The sequence below is a fragment of the Harmonia axyridis genome, chromosome 4 (assembly GCF_914767665.1).
Source record: "Harmonia axyridis chromosome 4, icHarAxyr1.1, whole genome shotgun sequence".
In the NCBI taxonomy this organism is placed as follows: Eukaryota; Metazoa; Arthropoda; class Insecta; order Coleoptera; family Coccinellidae; genus Harmonia; species Harmonia axyridis.
The window spans coordinates 22327970-22348485 of NC_059504.1; the positions used below are offsets into that span (position 1 = coordinate 22327970).

General features: G+C 32.3%; 1 protein-coding gene across 1 annotated transcript in view; it reads left to right on the top strand.

Moving 5' to 3' along the window:
- LOC123677956 (cAMP-dependent protein kinase catalytic subunit 3) overlaps positions 1-20516 on the top strand; it is a 51267-nt gene that overhangs the window by 15932 nt on the left and 14819 nt on the right. Inside the window, exons 2-3 of the mRNA XM_045614709.1 lie at positions 19419-19587; positions 19960-20315. Of these exons, the coding sequence (XP_045470665.1) occupies positions 19419-19587; positions 19960-20315 (525 nt within the window). The remainder of the gene's footprint in view (positions 1-19418; positions 19588-19959; positions 20316-20516) is intronic.

Genomic DNA, 20516 nt, shown 5'->3' on the forward strand with positions numbered 1-20516 from the left:
GCCGGATTTTTTTGGGGGGCCAATGTAAAGTGAAATTAGAGTTCTGCTAACCTTTTAGCCTTAGTATCATATTTTAGGGGTGGCAGCAAAATTTTAGGGGGAGCCCAGGCCCCCCACACCCCCCCTAGCGTCGCCACTGCTTATAACACTCTAAGTTTTTTCTACAAATTTAGTCATATTCAACGAATTATCTAACATATTCTTCATCAACTAACAAGTGGCAAATATTGTTTTCTTCAAGCATCTCAGGGGCTAATTGAATGAAACACAGATTTATAAGATGAATTCAATAACGAGTGGAATTTTATTAGACTGTTTCACAAACAAATTGAAGTGAAAAATTTGAAATAATGGCAGAATTATTAATTTATATTTGTGTCACACACAGTCACATACACATTTTTGAAAACTCCGAATTTGACAGGACTATCAGAGTTATAAGATTCAATTATCGAAAAGTCGAAGTAATTCAAATTTGAATTATCGATTATTCGAACTTGACTAGAGCTATATATAAGAAAATGCAAAAGCGCTCAATAAAAACAAGTAATTTTTGCATATCAACGAATATGACCTCAATTATTGAATTTTATTCATACGGTGACAATTCAATTCTTAGTCATGTTGTCCCAAAAACCAGAATATCATACTGGTCATTCTGGATTGAGTTATTCAGCAGTTTTCGACTACCAAATAACAAGTATCAATCGATTGAAATCAATATTACTATACATTTTCACTTAATTTTTCTGTTTTTGGAATCTAGTGGGTGGCACGAATGACCTTTTATCCTTGATACAATCTCCTGAATGAGGTATAAAATCGCCATTGAAATTCAACTTGGAAACTATCATTTTATGTTCGTGACCTTCGCCATATTTAACAATCCTCTTTTATTATTATACTTCGGCTACTGTCCAATTGTTTTTAACGATCATTTGTGCCATTTAATGGTCGTGTGTAGTTTATTTTGCGAAACTTGTAGAAAATAGAGTTTTACGATCTCGATGGATTTAAAAATGATGCACACACTGTTTGATATTGCTGAAACGACAATCTGGGAATTGTTCAAATTCAATTATGCTATACAGCGTGTTTCCTAATTGAATGTCCATATTTATGGGGGTGATTTTTGGGCCTATTTTGATGAAAAACGTCCCAAACATCTTACCTTTTGAGATACAGGGTTTTCAAGAATAAATAATTTATTATTAATATTTACAATACCACTTCAGATATTTCAACGAAATTTCTCATACATGTACTATGAATTAAGAGGAATTTTGAATGTATCACTTTTTTTTATTTCCACCAGTGGCGTTCGTACGTAATTTGACCTACCTATTTTGGTAGAGATTGATGGTACGCCACAGATTTTTCCTGAAATAAAAACTATTTTTGAAATTCCCAATCATTCCTTACCAAAGTTGATCACTTGACTTTTTTCAATCCGATGCACGATTTTTGCTTAAAAAATTAAAAACTGTTTATCTGCATGATCATTGCAATATCGTCAACACATACATATGACAATATCACCTTGCAGAGACATACGTAGATTTAATTTTTTTAGATGAAACCCCTGCTTTGGACTAAAAAAAATCAAGAGTTCAAATTTGCCCATAATAGAATATAGATTTAAATTTTTTTTATTTTTGAAAATTTTACCACCCTGTATCTTAAAAGGTAAGACATTTAGGACATATGTTCATATGAAGTTTTTTTCATAAAATGGACCCAAAAATCACCCCCACAAATATTGACATTCAATTAGGAAACCCTGTATATTTATAACTAAATTTGAAATTTAATGAAGTGTAATTAATTGTTCGTTGGGATTGTTGAGAAAACCATATACCAATAAAATTTTCAATTGCAAATGATTGATTATAATTCAAGAAATGTCGATTTAGTTATCGAAACATCGCTTTTAGTTTTTTTCTGTGATTTCCGGAAGTCCAGACTAATCCACACAGTTAGAAATTGAGGGTGTGCTTTTTTAGAGTTCTTCATCGATAACTTAAGTATTCAATCCAGGTTTGGAGTTTGTTTGAGTAACCCCCTCTCTTTTTATACGTAGAATTGACTGAAATAATAAAAAATATAAGTTTCAATTTGAAAATCTTGAGTTTTGATGAATTTGAGTTGTCCAAGTTTATGATCTTTTGATAAACACCCTATACATTTTCAGTCCAAACCGCAAACAGTCTTATAATAATACGTATTTGCAGAATCGTGAATAAATATTTTTTTTCTACAGAAATATTCGAAAAAATTTGAATCCTCGTCGCCACATTTTCTTCATAAGAATCCCGTTAACTCATGAACGATTGGGTTTTTACCCAAGATATGGCATATTGCTGAAATTGTCATCAAAAAAGCTATTTAATGATGGAATAATAAACTGGGTGTGCCATTTGAAATAAGAAAGTTGGAGTCTGTTTCCGGTATAACCGGAAGTTGTAGAGATCAGGACATATTTTAGGGAGAGAGATCATTGTCTCAAACCCTAACATGCAAATCTACAGCACAAAATTTCGATTAGTTTTCCATAAAATTCTAATAGGCCATCGCGGTGAATCACCCTGTATATGTCATTTGATATGGCCTGATTTTTTTGCGAAGTGAGGAAGATTTGTTCAATTACTGCCAACATAACTGTATAGATTTAAGAATATAATAAAAATGTATAGAATGTCATTGATAAATAAATATTCTTGAGATAATTTGACATATTTTTTTGTGTTCAATATGAAAAGTTTCTGGATATCAATCAATTAAATTCATTTTACAAAATTAATTGAATTAATTCTGGTATCTACTTTCGAATCTATTCCAAATTTTTTTTTGTGAATACTTTTACTTATGAAAACTATTTCATATCGATTCCCAACTATAACTCAATTGATGAAGAACGTGGAAGCCTAATTGTAGTGGGGAACATTTAATTATATTTGAATTATTCTTTCAATAATAATTTATTGAAATTTGGGTTTTACATACATCAGATAGATTTTCAAGAACTGACCATTGTGTCCTAGAAAAACTCAAAAGTTTATTTGAGGAACTTTGTCCCATGTTTTGTTTGATTCGCAAATCTGATTAATGATTTCCAAATTTAACAAATAGACGATATTCGAATGTTTCTGTTTTTTCGTTACAATAGGTAGAGGTTATCGACCTGCTCAGACGTGTTTTTCTCTAGAAAAATCGTCTGCCGTCTAACCTCCACGGACTAAAACTTTCAACAGACAGAGTCAATAAATTTGACTTTTATTAGAACAAGCAGGTGGTTGAACCTACGCATCTGTATCTGTATCTTTCCCGTCCGTATCTATCTCTCATTATAAAGAGTTTGGTGCAAATGACGCTAAAAAACCACCTGGGTTCCGATTTTGGGATTCCAAGAATAAATTCAACGTTTGAATCATTTCGACCACACATATGTATATCAGCATATCAGTAAAGAATAAAATACAGAACCCACAATTTTTTCATGATTCACCATTTTTGTGTGGGTCGACTTTTTTTTTGCGAAGGCTACGCGTGAAATATGTGAGTGTCTTCCCACAGTAACACTTCTGTCAATCAAAACGACAGCAGTTGATGAATAAGAGAGTTAAGAGGAGGATGTACGTCGTTGGTGGTGATATTTGAATTTTCAGGTTATCAATCATTATGAGATGTATTTATACCTGGTTATGATATGAGAAGTAGCACCGAAGAAAATGGGAGTGAATGCCTTGTTGAATAAATCATTTCATTTGCAATGCTGACTAATAACTGTCAACTTGTAAACTGAAACAATAGACTTTTGTTTTCATTCACTACATTGCTATGTGATTTTTGATAACAAATGTCCGATTTGCATTTGCAGATATGTAGAAAGTGTTATAGAAAATGCAACACCTGTTTGGAGTGCTGCTATTCTCTGCATCTTTCACAATATCTGGATCTAGCATACCTACTCAATTACGATGGGAGTGACACTGTACAATTTTAACTTGCACGAGTATATTTGATGATTTACTTCAATATTTCTTTCAGCTTTATATCGGTGTGTGAATAAGTCTTTCCCGTTTTTTGTAAGAGATGGCGCCACCAATACTGTGCTAGTATTTAATGGTTACATATGTCATAATCAAAGCTTATTCATCTGTCAACAATTCCACACTAACACATTAGTTGAAATTTTTTCGCATCATAAATTTTTGAAATCGTGAAAATGACGAAATTTGAGCCGAGTCGACGTCATTTGCGGGAAGTTTCACTTTATTGGTTCAATTTGAAGAAATCTGCTGCCGAGGCGCATCGGTTGCTTCAGGAAGCTTATGGAGAAGGTTGTGTCGATGATTCAAGTGTTCGCGGATGGTTTCGACGCTTCAAAAGTGGCGATTTCGACGTGGAAGACAAGGAGCGTGGTTTACTATGAGCTTCTGAAACCGAATGGAAGGATCACAGGCGAGGTCTATCGACGACAATTGATGCGTTTGAGCCGCGCACTGCGAGAAAAACGGCCACAATACTCCGACAGGCACGACAAAGTTATTTTGCAACATGACAATGCTCGCCCACATGTTGCACAGCCGGTGAAAACATACTTAGAAACGCTCAAATGGGAAGTCCTACCCCACCCGCCGTATAGTCCAGACATTGCTCCGTCTGATTACCATCTCTTCAGATCGATGACGCATGGCCTGGCTGACCAGCACTTCCATTCCTACGAGGAAGCCAAAAAATGGGTGGATGACTGGATAGAGGCCAAACCGGTCGAATTTTTTCGCAACGGGATTCGTATGTTGCCAGAAAGATAGGGAAAAGTTGTAGCTAGCGATGGCCAATACTTTCAATAATTCATTTGTAACCATTTTTTCACAATAAAGGCTCAAAATTTGAAAAAAAAACGGAAAAGACTTATTCACACACCTGATAGTTCGTTTTGATTTATCAAATATGACGAGATATAATATACGATTGGATAACAGAATCAAAATTAAGAGTGCATAATATAATGAAGATTTTATTTGTTACAAGCAACAGCGAAAATTCAAATAAGTTTTAGTTTCATTCACTGATTTTTTAATTTAGTGCATAGGTTTTTAGATATTACACATATACCGATAAGAAATTGAAATGACCTTCAAATTTCTGTCGTGTCCATTTCCTTCAAACAAATTTCAAAATTATTCAAAAGCAGAAGTAATTTGAAGTCAGCTCGCTGAAAATAGAAATGCGTTTATTCATTTCAGCTGACAGCAAAATTATAGGATTATTCTTGGCATAACTATCAAACTATATTATTATTAGAGAATATTCTAAAACGTTTTATAATCTCCCCAGACAATTTCAGGTGTTTACATCATAATGATGTCACGCAATTCAACTGTGCTACTGTTCCAAAAATGTTAAATGTAGGTACAATTTCAAATTGTGTTTTGACGACATTGCTCTTGCTGACATGACGTGATTTCAATCCTTGCACAAATAAGTATAAGTACATATATGTACGTAATTATCATTATTCTGAATACGTAGAAACGATAACTTATGCAATTGTCGGATCGATGAAACAATTCAATGAGATATTTTGGACGAAAATAAAGGTTGATAAGAAGAATTTCACAGAATTGAATTGATGATATTATTTCTGAAAATTTTCATGAATAAAATTTGTTTTCAGTAAAAACAAATGTAAATACAGAATTTTTCAATTAAGAACGTCAACTCCAACGTCACTACTTCATAACGAACAATTTTTTATTTCATTCAGTCTAATTTGTTCTTTGAAGTATGCGTAGTTGATATTGCAAAATTGTAAATTGTGAACAGGAAAGCAATCAAAATCTCCATATTTTTTCTGTTCTAAGTAGATAGACCATACAAAAAACAACTGACAAGAAGTCAGTAGTTTTTGAGCGTTCATTAATTTATGCGCCCTTGGAGACCACATAACACTACACATAGGTATATGTGGATTGAGATCCAAAGAAAAATTGAACAGATAATAGAAAAAATCTTGGACAACTAATGCGCCAATCGCACCCTTGGAGACTAGGACCTTGGACCCGAATCCTTGGAGCGCTCAAAAGCTCCTGACTTCACGTTACAGTTGTCTTGAATTTTTTTTATTTTCTGCTCGATTTTTCTTTGGTTTTGAAGCCAGATATACCTATGTTCAGTGTTATATGGTCTCCAAGTGCGCATAAATGATATAATTACATAATTTACATAATCTTTACATAATCTTTTTTGTTCATGTGCACACTACACAATGAAATTGCTGAATATCAATTAGCTTGATAGCTTGTAAGTGATTTTTCAAGTACTTGATGAATAAAAACTTGATTTGACATTGGAACATTATTACTTGACTTCAACTTAACTTGATTTCAAGTCAAGTGAAGTGGCTTCAATATCAAGTCAAACCATGAATCTCTAATTGGGTATTATATTTCAGATATTCTTCTGAATTTTTTATGATTCTGATTATGCGATCAATAGGAATAGAAATTCACGGCTTGGCTTGATATTCAAGCTACTTGACTTAAGCTCAAGCTCAAGTAGCTTGAGCTTGACTTGAAATCCACTCAATTTCAAGTCAACGAAAATTTCACAACGAAAATTTTTTTATCATGCAGTTTTGAAATTAGTAACCATGTTTACGGAACCCCTAGTCGATCCCACCTTAAAAATTTCAAGTTTTTACAATCACAAAATTGGAAAAACACAGACATTGTGACGAAATAAAAGAGCAATCTGTTCTGTGAAGAGTGCTCACAAATATGCCATTATTATACGAATGAGAATTCTCTATTAACTGAACAGACACCTAGCTGAAATAATCTGTTCAAAAAAATCACTGAGTACTGACACTACATTCGGACGAAATATTTCTGCTGGATCTGTTCAGTCCAGCTGGCAGGTTGGCAGGTAATTGAAACTAATTAAACAAGGAAAGAAACTGTTTCCCGGAATTTCAAGCTCATAAAAGGTGGAGATGGCTTTCCCTAATCCAGAGAAGCAACAAATAAATCAACAGAACAAAGTAACAGGTCATTCATTTACAGAAACTGCTGCAGTCTCAATTAATAGGATCGTTAAACTTGAATTGTCTTGAATTCTCCGCTGAGCACGATGCATTATTGAGGACTCCTGTATCCATGGTCTCCTCGCATGCGTCTTACGACATAATTAGAGGAGGTCAACGGATTTTCTTTTCGATTTCAATAGGAGATATTATCTGCATCACAGATCATCGAAGGAAGGGAAAGTTTTGTGGTCACTTTAGGGATAAATATATTTGTGGTCTAGGAATTCGAATTTTCACTCGCAAATTCCATTAAAGACCTTTTTAACAACCATATTTTCTTGTCTGCCTGTCGGTTTGAACACCCTTGAAACAATCTTAATTCTTAATGTCTAATCTTCTATTATTTTTTCTCTAATATATAAATTTTTTTCGATCTTTTTTACGCCTTTAATACTCCATCCTTCAAGTTTATTATAGTTAAATGTTATAATCTTGGCTTTATAGGTTTATTTCCGATTAATTATTCCAGAGAATATAATATAGATATGGGTGTTCCTCAGGGTTCTGTACTGGGACCTCTATTATTCTAGCTGTTTATTAATAACTTATCCCCTCATTTAGCCTGCTTATCATGTACTTATATTATCTGCTGATGATATATCTGTCATAATCCCGGCTCGAAGTTGTGATGAACTTCAGAGAGCTTGTGAAATAAATTATGGCTTAGTTCATATCATGAACGCCGAAACAATTTGATAGTTAATCCTCAATATAGGTAAGACAGCTTGTTTGTATTTCGGATTAAGAATCTATGAAAAAGGTCTGTTGGAAATAGATTGTCTGGGTACTACTATAATTTCAGCAGATTGTACTAAATTCTTTGGGATCCACATGAATCGAAGTCTTAATTGGTCAATCCACGTTGATGTCCTATGCAAAAAAATCAATAATGCTCATTTCCTTATGCGTAGACTTAAAACTTCTTTATCAACTAGTTCTCTTATTGATTTTTAATCTTACCTTGTTTATTGTCATATCTCTTATAATATTTTGCTCTGGGAAGACTGTAGTTCCTTCTCTAGAGTTTGGCACAGTAAAGAGTAAATAAACTGAAATTTCTTTCTGATTCGTTAATTTTTCAATAAAATAATAATTGTTGTAAATAATAGAATAGTAATGATTAACTTGTAATATTTCCCTGTCTATCTTATTAGACATTGTCCTGAAAGGATCAATGAATTATTATTATTATTCCCTTCAATTTTTTCGAAATTTGGTGTTGTGGCTATCAGATGGCTACCGTAGATGCTTACATATGAATTTAAGCTATTTCTTATAATCACCACGGTCTAGAACTCCTTTTCAAATTATTGTTTAGCCGTGGCATATAAACCATGTATGGTGAATGAAGCACAAAATTATTATCCAAGTTCACTTCCCGGACTCTTTTTCTCTGAGAAAGAAGCATTTCCCGGCCTAGTCCGGAAAGTACGTACTTCCCGGACTAGGCCGGAAAAGAATCATAGAATCCATAGCAACCGGGATAACGGCTGACAGTTCATATGAAATTAGTTGTCAAAAATTTGCATGTTTTTTGATCGCAATCGCAATAAAATATGGAAAGCAGCAGCGATAGTGTTATTCTACATGGTTGCCGAAAAAATATTGTACGCAACACGCCCGAAAATGGTTTATTTGGACTTACAGACTTCCAGGACTCGCTTACGCTCGTCCTGGAATTTTGTCTATTCGTCCAAAAAAACTCTATTTTCCGGACTTGTTACGTAAATTACTATTGTTTCCGAAAATGCACTCAACGCAAAAATGATAAAAAATGTACTTGTTTTGGCAGTAAACCGACGAATTGTATTTTGAGTTTTGAAATGAGGAAAAAGACAGCCGGGATCGTATCAGGGGACCACGTTGTTGAGTTTTTGGTCAGAAATTTCGTCCATGAGATTTTTTACTATAAACTCTTTTACGAATTATTTATGATTTGTACTGTATCTCTTTGGAACATTAAATTCCATTCGTAGTGGATAATTTCACACAGATTCTTTGTTCGATAATTCTATCCAAAATTAAAAAAAATCATAAGGCATTTGGAATGAATTGCCAAATACTGTGTTGTTGTCACAAAAGTATTTTTGACAATACCTTCAGGGATTGGTTCCTTTAATAATGAATTCATTGTACCTTCATTTCACAATCTATCTCTTGTTTATTCCATTGGTGTTTCAGTTTATAAGTAGCCCTAGAGTGACGTTTTTGATAGTAGCTATTTGTATCACAATAACAAATCTTGGTTTTGATTTAACGGATAATGCTTTTCAATTTAACAGTTTAAGAATTAGTTGGACACGAAACTGAGTCATTTATAGATTCTTTTGTTGAATTAATTCCTTAATTATTATGATTATGATTAGCGCCAATCGACGGATATAAAAACAAACAATACCAACATTTTATCGCATTAAATAAATAGTTAATTTTACATTCGATTGAATATCGTCATTAGGATCTTTCCTCGAAGTTTTCCCATCCACAATAATGGAAAAGGTAAAATCCTCAAGTTTCCTTGTAACAGACCACAGAATTTCACACGTCTCTTACCGCGAGATATCTCGAAACGACCTTCACGGTCCTTGAGCGCCATGATTACAGTTTTAACCAGTGACAATGACGTTAAGCCGTACTTCCCGATGTTCCAGCCTTTACGGAAAAACCTCTGTTTCCAGATAAAATCGTGAAAGATTTGTGATGCTCCATTGCGTACGGTGTTTTCGATAAATTGGTATCGACGCCAATTCACAACAATATGCTTCTAGTTAATAAATAAGGAATTGATTTTTTACGTATAAGGCTATAATTAGGAATGATTGTTTGAAAACATTCCATCAGGGAATTCTCCAATCGGGAATTAATAATTTTTGTAGATGAATGAGATCGCGATAACTCTTGAATGATGTAGAACATGATTTTCATAATCGGTTTTTGTTATCAGAAACACAGCAAATTTTACACAAAGGTTTATTTCCTCCTATATTTCTCGATACCAATTAGTGTGCACGTGCAGTGAGTTTGAAGGCATATAGAAAGGTGCCTTAAAAGCATATAAACATACTTATAGCAATTGCCATCTGAGCACTAGCTCCCAAACAAATCGTTCTATAATATTCAAATATTAAAATGAAATATGTCTCACTATGACGAAATTATGTCCACAAAATTTCATATTTTCATTTATTATGATTAGTCTTGAACATGAAAAATGAGCAAATAGGTCTCCAATTCATCTTTGTGACTTGGGCATAGTCTAATCACAACTAAAATGTATCACTCGAAATAATTATAATGTGTAAACCAATTCTTCAAAAATATAATATGGAATGAGTATATTTCAATTTTCATAATGATTAAATGATATCTTCGAAGTCGCAATATCGTATGTTCAAACAAAATGTAGAAGTATTCTTGAATCAATGAATTCATTCTTTCATTTTGAATACATCATTTACTAGTATGGAGTATTATATGTTTCTATGAAGTATATGTATTCGGTATTCTATTTAATCATTCCAAGTAAACCAAATTTCTTACTTTACTTTTTCCGATCCGATATATACTTGGATCAAGTTTGATATTTCAAGAATATCATGTTTCTTGATTTGAGAATAGATTTTTTTCCGTGTATTATTATTTTGTGCCAGAAATGGTCTAAAATCATAAGGTTCTCCGTCCCCAAACTCGATTCTATTCGATCGGTCTTCGGAAATATTGGAAAAGAAATTTCAATAATAACAGATTCAAACAGGTGGAGATTTTGCTTGTATACATGGTTAAAAAAGTGTACCGAGCTTTCTAATGGGGTGATAATTCATTGAAAAATAAGTATGGTTTGATGCATAAACTTATGGCTCAAAATGTATATTAAGAGAGATATCCTTCCAAAGTTGATAAAATTTTAAAAAATTCTCCGCATGACATCTAAACGGTGGATGCCACAAGATTGAAATTGCGTGCATAAATCTATGTTTTTAAAATATCTTTTTATTATAATTCTACATTTTTGACATTGTTATAAAGGGTGGTTTTAGAGGGTGAATCATGATTTTTTTTAGACAACTTATTTCGTTGTATTCGTTTCGGTGAAAAAATAGAAGCATTCGATGGAGCGAAAAAATTACATGAAAAAGGTACTCTTATCCGAATACATTGTTTATATTACTGTATTAATATTTTTTACCATGAATAAACGTCATTATTATTATTATTATCCGAATACAAAAAATTGAATCGTGTTCGAGATATTTGAGTTTTTGTAATCACACCCCCAGAAAGGTCGGTACATATTTTTGACTCACCCTGTATATGATAAACAATTGCAAGCACCGTGCAAAATTTCCTGTTTATGTACGCAAAATCTCAAACCGATCGGATTTGTCAGCGAAATATTCGGTACTTCTTTTGCAATATTATTCTTGAATTTTTTATTGTTCTAACGATTTGATGAGCTAAAAATTTTGTACAGAGCTTATTTTATATAAACACTAGTAACCTCGAGTTCGTCGGTCTTTTAGTTACTTGGATTTTCTTTTTTTGGTTACGCGATGAACATGAAATTTTGAAAAAGACATTAAATAGTAATTTTACTTTGAAATACTATCGAAATTTGCGTATAGATGTATAAATAATAGCAATTTCAAGCTTGATGCAAAATTTCATGATAACTGCTTCACCAAAACCATACAAACTCCAATCAGAATATTGAAAAAAATCACCCATTGCTTGTGTAATAACATATTATTAGGTTGAAATTTAGTGTGTATGTTTAATTATTAATCGGATTTTCATGCCTCATTTTAGGACAATCGTTTCAACAAAACCCTTCGCCTAGGTTAACTGTTAATAATGAGGTAATGAGGGTAAACCATATATCATATACGGAGTGTTATTAAATTGGAGGTACAAAGGAAAATGACAAAATCCTTGAATAATTTAAAAATAAAAGTTAAATTAACATAAATGCTTTTTTTTCGGTATACACAGTGTTTCATATAGTTCTACTCTTTTGTGATGATTATACCAGTTTATCGAATCTTCATTAATCTTCGCTGATGATTGGGTAAATAAATACCAGAACTTTCAATCAATTTATTCATCACAGCTAACTAACTGGTTTTTTATAATGATTTGGATGTCCCTAGATTACTAGAGAATTGTTTGAACTTTTTTCTCGAAATCGGTAGCAGATACGAAAAAAATACAAAAAAACAAAAACTGTTGTTCTAAACTACGAGTGGTTCAACAAAAAAAGTTCTGGAAGACAGAAGCAGGCACAGTTCAAGAAGAAATATCACCCTAAAGATTTGCATTCAAAATGAGCATATCACATGATAAAAACCTCATTTGGAATATTTATGCCAAATTTGAGTTGAATATCTTGTGAAGGGAAAGAACCATGAGATGTATCTCGAAAACAAAGCGTTTGCGGGACCATAATTCAAGGAACTTTAATTTTTTTCGATGATCCGTGGAATTAGTCCTCTTTGTTTGTTTCTTACAATTTAGGAATACCCTGTATAGGTAAACAGTTCTTTGTTCTACAAGGTTGCAATAGGCGCTGACTTAATGTCAGTGCTTTTTCCATTTGTTCATAACTTCAACAAATTTTTTAGAAATTAATTGAAGACGTGGAGTATATTACTTACAATTAGGTATTAGGTAACATTTGCATATGATTTACAATTGCAAAACGATCTAATTGATCTTCTGATTAGAATTTTAGATCCAAAATTATCGTCAAGTTGAGTAGTTTCGAAAATTAAATCAACTATGTAATGAAGATTGAATCCGAGAATATAACCGCCTTATGATTTTCCTCCTCTAAATTTTCAAGAGTTTGTATATTTCGAGATATTAATGGCAATAACGCTTTCTGTTCATTGGTTCTGAAATTTTCTCCTCGATCAAAAGATTTATTATTGGAAACAATAAAACAGAATGATATAAGAAAACTTAGAAATATCGGATGAATTCAGGTCAACAGTCGAAGCCGACCATCAAAATTCACTGCAATCAATTTTTATTAGATCAACCATTTCCTGAATTTCAGTACGAGGTTCCAAATTTTTCGTTTCAATGGAATAAATGTTATTGGGCAATTTATTTCGGACGTGAGGCAACTTACCTCTCTTGGATCTGTAATCGAACGAAAGTGTTCAAACTCATCAGCAAGAACGAATTTCTTTCAACTCTCTCTAATTCGATTAGAGAACTATGACACAGATTCGCTTATGCCATAAATGTAGTCTATCGGAAGTAGTGGCTTGCCATAGATGCGGGACATCTCGCAGCATCATTGATGTTTACTTTCGAGAATATGGAGTTATTGAAAAGTGGTTTCTGGAATATATTGACATACATGATACTCTCATGTACAATTTTTGCATTAGTTCTATCGATTATATTTTCATCCTCTGTGATTGTTCCTATATTCCAGACAGCTGTATGTTTTGTCTATTTTTGTGGTTTACTAATATCTTTGAATGATTAGGTAGGTGATAGGGAGAGTTGAGTCTATAAACATATGATTTTCAATGAATAATTTTCGAAAAGAATGAAAACAATTCTCGGGTTGCAAAAAAGTGAAGAATAATGTTGTTCAAATATAGGGATGATGCACAACATATATCAATCTAATTTACACCGATTTTTATGAAACTTATTACACTCCTAGTTCATCTATAGGTATTTATACGATTTTTTCTGCACGATTGTTAATTCATAGGGCAATTGCTGTCATTCTGTATGTCAATTCTGAACGATTTTGGTAAGACTAAATCAGAAGACTCCTAATTTAGGTATAATAACTATGTTCAGGCTAGTGACCATAGCAGTCGATGCCATCATTCAAAGTAAAAAAAAAAACTATGTTAATATTATTGTCCCCGACTACGATATTTTTCTTTTCTTTGTATATTTATTTCGTTGTATAATATATGTTATGTTATATACTTTGAAAACCCAATATTTATTTTGGTTTTACCTAGCAGGTAGGTATACACTGTGTCCGTAAAGTATGGAATAAATTCATTTTTAAACCGTTTTAAGAAATAATCCTGAAACACGTCGATTTTTTATTTTAATTTACCGTATTTTAAAATAATAATCTAATATACATGGTGAATTACTTTCAAGTAATGACGTCATTGTAATTTTTTTCACCCCTATTTTGTCTCAATTTTACGATTACTCTAGCTGAGCTAATTCCAAAAATGTATCACATGTTGATTCCAATTGGTACAGGGTGGACAAAAATAATAAATTAAATCTTAGCAATAATTGTAACATTCACGCATACCAAAAATATTGTAGTACTAAACTGTCATTGAACACCAATAAATTACTGAACAAAAAATGACATTTCACAAAAAACTAGACGACTATGTTTTTCTTTAAATTGATAAGAAATAATTTCTTTCATATTCTGTCTGCTAGACCACAACTAGCAAACATGTTAGGAAACAGCTCATTTTTGTTAATCTAAAAATATAACAAACTACATGGTGTTACATTCAAACCAATTGCCAATCAATCAAGGCAATAAGTATTTTTGATGATATTGTTAATTTAACTAATAAAGAATTTTACGCGTTACTTTATGAGCACAACTATTGTATTTTTGTCCACCCTGTACCAAATGGAATCAACATGCGATTCATTTTTGGAATCAGCTCAACTAGAGTAATCGGAAAATTGAGACAAAATGGGGGTGCTATAAAAAAAATTACTCGAAAGTATTTCACCCTGTATATTATATTATTATTTGCAATACGGTAAATTAAAATAAAAAATCGACGTTTTTCAGGATTACTCCTTAAAATGGTCTGATTAGCTAAAAATGAATTTGTTCCATACTTTACGGACAACCTATATTGCATTTGACTGAAATAATTTTTCTTATAAAATCACCGTCAAAATAATAGAATGTGGACGTACCAACGTACGTTCTCCAACGAGAACGTTGAATTTTCAGTTGTATATTGAGAATGAGACTACAAACTCTTCAAAAAATCATGAAAATGCACGTAGATACCTTGACCTTAAGATTTCGAACGCATTTTAGTTCATAGAACAAAACCATCCAAGTATGATAATAATTAATAGTTAATTAATGTCGGCTATGAAAACTTCTCATTGAAGAAATTATCTAGAATTTGGTCCAGAGATATAATGAATTTTTTTCGCTATAGTCGATATATTTACCTACTATAGTTCTGGGACCGTATTCTCCACAAGTGATCTTTCAAAACGTATACGTTCATTCAGTGCTCTGAACATTGAATGTGCGTATACGTTTTGCAAGATCACTTGTCGAGAATACGGTCCCTGGTTGGGCGATCAACATGACATTTTGTACGAATTGTTATTATACAGTGTGGTCCAGATATTAGTTCTATAGCTTTGGCTTCGGATGGAACAACTTTTTTCATGGAAAAAAATCCTTTAAACATATATCCTAACAAGCTTCGTTTTCGAGATAAAGAGTATTGATGTTGAAAAAACTAATCAGTTTTTTACTTATAACTCAGGTATTATTACATTCATTATTTTAGTTTTTATGAATTGAAGTATAGATAATATTATGTTTTGAATCAGGTAAATGTCTGTTGCCAAAATTATCCACTGGCGTAGATATAGGGATGCAATGATTCTTTTCCTTTTGAAAATCTACACCACAGCCTTTTTTTCGGAAAAATCATTTCATTTCTGAAATCAATAGAGCTTCACTGAAAGAATAGGTCTCCTGAATAATCGAGTACATCTAGCAAACACTATTCACAAAAATCTACAATAATCAATTTTTCGAATTTTTCTTTTAGTGATAAATGAAATTAAAAAACTTTCGAAGTGTATTAAAACGCTCTCGTATGGCATTTAATTGAACATTTCAGAAAGACACTCTAACAATAAACAAATTTTGTGAATATTTTGAGTGTCCGATAAATTTTCTTTCTGAAATGTTCAATTGAATTTCATTTAAAAGCATAATAATTCACTATGCTAATTTTGTACTTTCATTCGTCACAAATGGGAAAATGTGAAAGATTAATTTCTGTAGATTTTTGTGGATAGTGTTTGCTAGGTACTCGATTATCTCAAGAATGGTACATTCTCTGAAGAATATTCGAGATTATTTTCTCAATTGAAACTTTCAGAAATGAAACAATTTTCTCGAAAAGAAGACAGTGGTGTAGATTTTCAAAAGGATAGGGATCATCACACGCCTATATATACGCCTCTGGATAATTTTGGCAAGATACACAACCTTATTCGAAACATTGCATTATCTAGACTTCAATACCTAAAAATTAAAACAATGAATGTAATAATACGAGTATTTGAAAATCTGGAAATTCATTCCTGTAACTTGTAAAAAAACTGAACCATTGATGACGCTTGTAGAATCTGAATAGAATATTTGATATTCAAAATTTCTCTAGTGTCAAAATATATTATTTCAGAACAAACTTATTTCGCCTCCACAAATTTGTATGTTCCATACATAAAATTCTCATTTTATGAACTTCCTTATGACCAGACCATCGAAATGCAGACACTTTAATTACACCAATTGATGAATCGGTGCATAACATCACACAAAATCTGGAATGAATTCTTGTTTTGAGAGCGTTTCATCACTTGAGATATATGTCAGTGCATCTTGTTATATTTCCAACGAAAATACAACTATAATTCCGACTTCTTGCCAAATGTTAACCTGACGTGAAGGAGGTAGTAAGTACTTCATACGAAATATTGATAAATTTAGATTTATGGTTGCGTATGAACAAACCCAACTGTCAGAAATTTGGGTTCAACGAATAATTCACTAAGAATATACACCATGTACTTTTTTACGTAATGAAGAGTTTTTTGTTATGTTGAGATTTATTGAACCACTCGAGGTTTATTTATGATTATGCCTTCGTACTTGTTTGCCAATATTTGCGAACAGATGCTACAAGATTTCGAGATGTGAGATTTCGCTGCATTATGTGAATCCGAATCGAGAAAATACCCGTTTCAAGTCTAAAAATATACACAATTAATTTTCTTATACAAATAATAAAACCAACAGATGCGTTTGTTTGGGGATTATATTCTGTAGGTAATTTTTTTATTTTTTCGATCGAGTAAAACGTCGTATATTTTGTAGTTAGGTGTTATATCAGTATGTCAAAAAAGTAACAGAGATTGATTTTCCATTGACTGTAAACAGTTGCTTGGTAAATCAAGATTAAGAAATTCCTTGCTCTTGAGCAAAATCAATCATTTTTCTTCGACAAGTTTTGTCTTTCCCGAGGAATTATGTAACATTTTCTGAGGTATTACATAGTTTATTGGTCTGTTTCCATCATCATGATGGAAACACTGAATAATTTTGCACAATGGCATCGAATATCTGAATCTTGAATTCTAATCAGTTGAATTATTAATTAGCTAGTTAAACTATCTAATTAATAATTCAGGTGATTAGTAATTGAACAACAGTTTGTTAACAAAATGCAATAGGCGAGTAAATTGCAAAGTGATGTCTTCCAGCCAACCCTTACAAGTCTACAACTTAATATTGTAACAATTTGAATTTTTCAAGTTCTATACAGGGTGGCCACTTTTTCAATGTGATTGTATTGGTAACTTTTAAACCATAAGAGTTAGAAGGTCGGTCAAATGGAGAAATAGTTGCATTCATAGGAGCATTGTCAAGCAGTTCAAACAAATCGAGATTATCAGGGCCGGTTATTGAGATATCATAAAAAAAGTAAATTCTGTCATTTTGATTTTTCTTTTTTTCCCACTTTATTTCAAATATCAAAAAATGTTACAGGAATTTTTTATTCGACAGTAAATTGTTCTCTATTTGACGTAATCAGATTTCGTATCCAACGTTTCGTGCTCTCTGGGCCACCCTCAACCTCATTTTTTTCAATACGGACCTGTATATTTTATGACACTTTTCGAAATAACTTTTAACGCTGAATTCAACGATATATCATACAATGTCATTCAAAGTTGATTTTCAGGTGATTTTGACCCTTATCCAAATTTCTTTGGATCGGATCTGTATTACATTTCGGAACCTTTAGTTTAATTAACAACAAGCAATACATTTCGATGAGAAAATCAACTAACTCATCTTGAACTAAATGGAACATATCAGAATCAAATCAAGAAACAAGTAATAATTATTTACATATTTCAATTCATAATAATTAAAGGAATTATCATTTAATGAAAGAAAAATCGAATGATTATTCGAAAGTAAATGAAAATGAATGAAGTAAGTGTTCGAAATGTCCACCATTTTGTAAAATGCACTTAACGGTTCTGGAACCCATACTTCTTATACATTTGCTTATTTCGTCTTCTTGAATACCTTCCAATACATTCTCAATCTTCTCGCGAGAAATCACTATTGTTGGATTTGTCATTTGTTCCAGAATCGAACTTTATTTTGATATCATTACGATATAAGTTTTGAAGGCTTGGTATTCAAATTAAAAATCATTGTATTCGCGTCTCTTGACTATTTTATTAACAGCAGTTTTTGATAAATTGCATTCACTACAGATCCGACCCAAAGAAATTTGGATAAGGGTCAAAATCACTTGAAAATCAACTATGAATGACATTGTATGATATATCATTGAATTCATCGTTAAAAGTTATTTCGAAAAGTGCCATAAAATATACAGGTCCGTATTGAAAAAAATGAGGTTGAGAGTGGCCCAGAGAGCACGAAACGTTGGATACGAAATCTGATTACGTCAAATTGAGAACAATTTACTGTCGAATAAAAAATTCCTGAAACATTTTTTGATAATATTTGAAATAAAGTGGGAAAAAAAGAAAAATCAAAATGACAGAATTTACTTTTTTTATGATAACTCAATAACCGGCCCTGATAATCTCGATTTGTTTGAACTGCTTGATAATGCTTCTATGCATGCAACTTTTTCTCCTTTTGACCGACCTTCTAACTCTTATGGTTTAAAAGTTACCAATACAATCCCATTGAAAAAGTGGCCACCCTGTATACATAAGAGAAATCTTAACCAAAAGTTTAATTACTCCTGACTCTTATCCATTTCAAAAATCCTTGAGGTGAGGTGACCTTATTACATCAGAATTTTCAACAATACCTACTTCTCACATCTGCATATTTCTTTTGAGAGAGCCTATCATTCTTGATGATACATACTATATTTTGAAGACCAGATAATAGATGCGGTATTAAAAATAATATCCGTGTGTTTTGTTTTGGAAAAACATTCAGGATTTATTATTTTGTATATGAATCGAGCTTTTTCTTTGATTCCAGGAACTGGCACGTTTGGCAGAGTCCTCTTATGTCGAAACAAACTGACCGACGGTTTTGGTGCCATGAAAATATTATGTTTATCTGATGTCATCAGACTGAAGCAGGTGGAACATGTGAAAAACGAGAAGCACATACTAGAGGAAATCAAGCATCCTTTCATCGTTAACATGTAAGTTGTTTTCTATTCTAATCTCTTGGCTACGTTAAGACACTTTATCGTTTACTTGATTCGAAATTAGAGTGGTTAACACAACATCTAAATCCTTTCTGTTATGTTATGTTCTGAAATTCGAAAAAAATTTTCACTTTCATGAAAAAATTTGTATTCTTTAAGAATTCTGAAATTTTATATAACGGAAGTCTTGATTCTTAAATTATAATTTTCAGTAGGGAACTTGTATCGGTATAGTGAGATATTTCACAAAAAAGAGGATATTCCTGATATTGTAGTATTTTCATGAGAAGCAGAACTCAGTCGAAAACATTCTCAATCCAAAAATTGGGATCTATGTATAAGTCTGACAAACTTGTTTCTTTGCAGGTTATGGTGTGACAGGGACGACATCTGTATATACATGCTATTTGAATATGTTTGTGGCGGGGAACTATTCTCTTATCTAAGAAACGCTGGTCGTTTTGGAGTAAACACGTCAATATTTTATAGTTCCGAGATAATTCTAGCTTTAGAGTATTTACATAGTAAAAGTATAGTATATAGGGACTTGAAACCAGAAAATTTACTATTAGATAGGGAAGGCCACTTGAAGATTACTGACTTTGGTTTCGCGAAAAAGTTGACAGATCGGACATGGACACTCTGTGGGACACCTGAGTACTTGGCACCAGAGATAATTCAGAGCAAGGGACACAATAAGGCAGTTGATTGGTGGGCATTAGGTAAGGATATCCACATATTTCAATTGATTCAAGTTATATACTGCTTCCAACCACTTCAGGCAAAATAAGTTTCCGCATCTGCAATTCATAATAATGATATGATAACCTCTACTGATCCCACGTATGTGTATGTATACGAGAAGCAAATAGAAAAAATCAACATACATTCCATATCTAAATCACTACTACACTTTCACCAGA